Here is a 2,031-nt window from a genome sequence, read left to right as displayed (position 1 = left end):
AGTACCACGTCTGGCCGGGCTATGACTACGTCGGCTGGCGCAACGAAAGCACCGCCGGCGGCTACGTGGAGATCACCTTCGAGTTTGACCGCATCAGGAACTTCACCGCCATGAAGGTCCGCGGGCCCCCCGCCCTGTCCCCCGGCCCTGGCCTCCACCATGGCCACGCTGATGGGCTGCCCCACAGGTCCACTGCAACAACATGTTCGCCAAAGGGGTGAAGATCTTCAAGGAGGTGCAGTGCTACTTCCGCGCCGACGCCAGCGAGTGGGAGCCCAGCGCCATCTCCTCGGTGCTGGTGCTGGATGACGTGAACCCCAGTGCCCGCTTCGTCACCGTGCCCCTGCTCCACCGCATGGCCAGCGCCATCAAGTGCCAGTACTACTTCGCTGACGCCTGGATGATGTTCAGCGAGATCACCTTCCAGTCAGGTACACACTGCCGCGAGCGCTTTGGGGACTGGACCCTTCTGGAGGGGGTTCAAGGAGGGACCGGGGCTGTGGGGCACCCATGCCCCCACCCTCATGCCCTTCACCTCTCCCTTGCCAGATGCAGCCATGTACAATAACTCAGTGGTCCCCCCTGAAGTGCCTGTGGTCCCCACCACCTATGGTAAGGCACTGGAAAGCATGTCACCCTGAGCCAGGCAGGGGCCAGGGTCACCTCCCCGTGGGGAGGTGCTCCAGAGGGCTCTGCCCATCCAGTGGAGGAAAGGGAGCAGGCAGGGGCTCTCCTCTGGCCCTGGCATGACCGGCTCTTGCTGTCCTCTCCTTCTGCCAGACCCCACGCTCAAGGTAGATGACAGCAACACGCGCATCCTGATCGGCTGCCTGGTGGCAATCATCTTCATCCTGGTGGCCATCATCGTCATCATACTGTGGCGGCAGTTCTGGCAGAAGATGCTGGAGAAGGTGGGCAAAGGTGGGGTGGCTGGCAAGGTGTCCCAGCACGGTGGGCTTGTTCTGGACAGGTTCTCCTGGGAGCTCAGCATGGGGAAAGCAGAGTCTTTGCAGGGGCTGATGCTCCCTTCCCCTCCTCGGGAAGGTTGAGATTTGCACCCATCTCCAAGGCAAGGGGATTTCGCTGAGCCGGGCAGTGCCGTTGGGACCTGCTTGCTTGTCCATCCCTCTATCCTGAAGCTGGGCTGGGGAGGAGGAGCCCAAGGGGGCTGAGAGCAGTCGCAGAGGTGATGGAGCCAAACTCTTCTCCATGGAGGCAGACAATAGAAGGGGGGGCATGAGGACAAATGTCTTCCCCAGGTGGGTGCTGCAGCCCTGGATCTGGGCACCAGAGAGGGGGGCTCAGGGCTGGGCATGGCCACAGTGCCATGGAGCACAGGAGACCCCATCCCACCAGTGCTGTGGAGACTCCCCATCCCAGCTCTCTCCTTCCTCGCCCCACTCTCGCAGGCATCTCGGAGGATGCTGGATGACGAAATGACTGTCAGCCTCTCCCTGCCCAGCGAATCCAGCATGTTCAACCACAACCGCTCCTCCTCCTCCAGCGAGCAGGAGTCCAGCTCCACCTACGACCGCATATTCCCCCTGGGCCCCGACTACCAGGAGCCCTCCCGCCTGATCCGCAAGCTGCCCGAGTTCACCCCGGGGGAGGAGGACACGGGTGAGAGCTGGGGCACCCTGCGTGCCATCTACCATGCGCCGAGCCCAACACGGCCCATCTCCCCAGTCCCAGGTTTTGGCCAGGCTACAAACATTTTGGCACGGAGGGGTCAGGGGGATGTTGCATGAGCTCCCCTACATCCCGCTCGGGGGGTCACACAAAGCCTGTGGCCGAAAGCCATCACCGTGTCCACACTGGGCTCAGCTGTGCCCCCACCACCATCCTTCGGATGCTCCGGATTCTATTCCTCGATGATCCAGAGGTCGGGCACTGATCCCTGCTCATTTGGCACTTGGGGCTGGCTCGATGCATTTGTTGGCGATGGGGAAGGAACGGAGCAGCCTGTGGTCTCTGCAGGAGCCCAGCCATGCCGGGGCAGCATGGGACTCTGGGGAGGGTGGGGGGGGAGAA

General features: G+C 62.7%; 1 protein-coding gene across 1 annotated transcript in view; it reads left to right on the top strand.

Annotated features, from left to right (window-relative positions):
- Positions 1–2: 2 nt before the first annotated feature.
- Positions 3–2,031, top strand: part of LOC104623188 (discoidin domain-containing receptor 2-like) — a gene marked incomplete at both ends in the record, with an annotated part of 2,794 nt that continues 765 nt past the window's right edge. Inside the window, 5 exons of the mRNA XM_010290196.1 lie at positions 3–116; positions 188–431; positions 550–612; positions 781–911; positions 1,410–1,620. Of these exons, the coding sequence (XP_010288498.1) occupies positions 3–116; positions 188–431; positions 550–612; positions 781–911; positions 1,410–1,620 (763 nt within the window). The remainder of the gene's footprint in view (positions 117–187; positions 432–549; positions 613–780; positions 912–1,409; positions 1,621–2,031) is intronic.

Source organism: Phaethon lepturus, unplaced genomic scaffold, assembly GCF_000687285.1.
Source record: "Phaethon lepturus isolate BGI_N335 unplaced genomic scaffold, ASM68728v1 scaffold45616, whole genome shotgun sequence".
In the NCBI taxonomy this organism is placed as follows: domain Eukaryota; kingdom Metazoa; phylum Chordata; class Aves; order Phaethontiformes; family Phaethontidae; genus Phaethon; species Phaethon lepturus.
The sequence above is the reverse complement of the archived record's forward strand: the minus strand, read 5'-3'. Positions and strand labels throughout refer to the sequence as shown.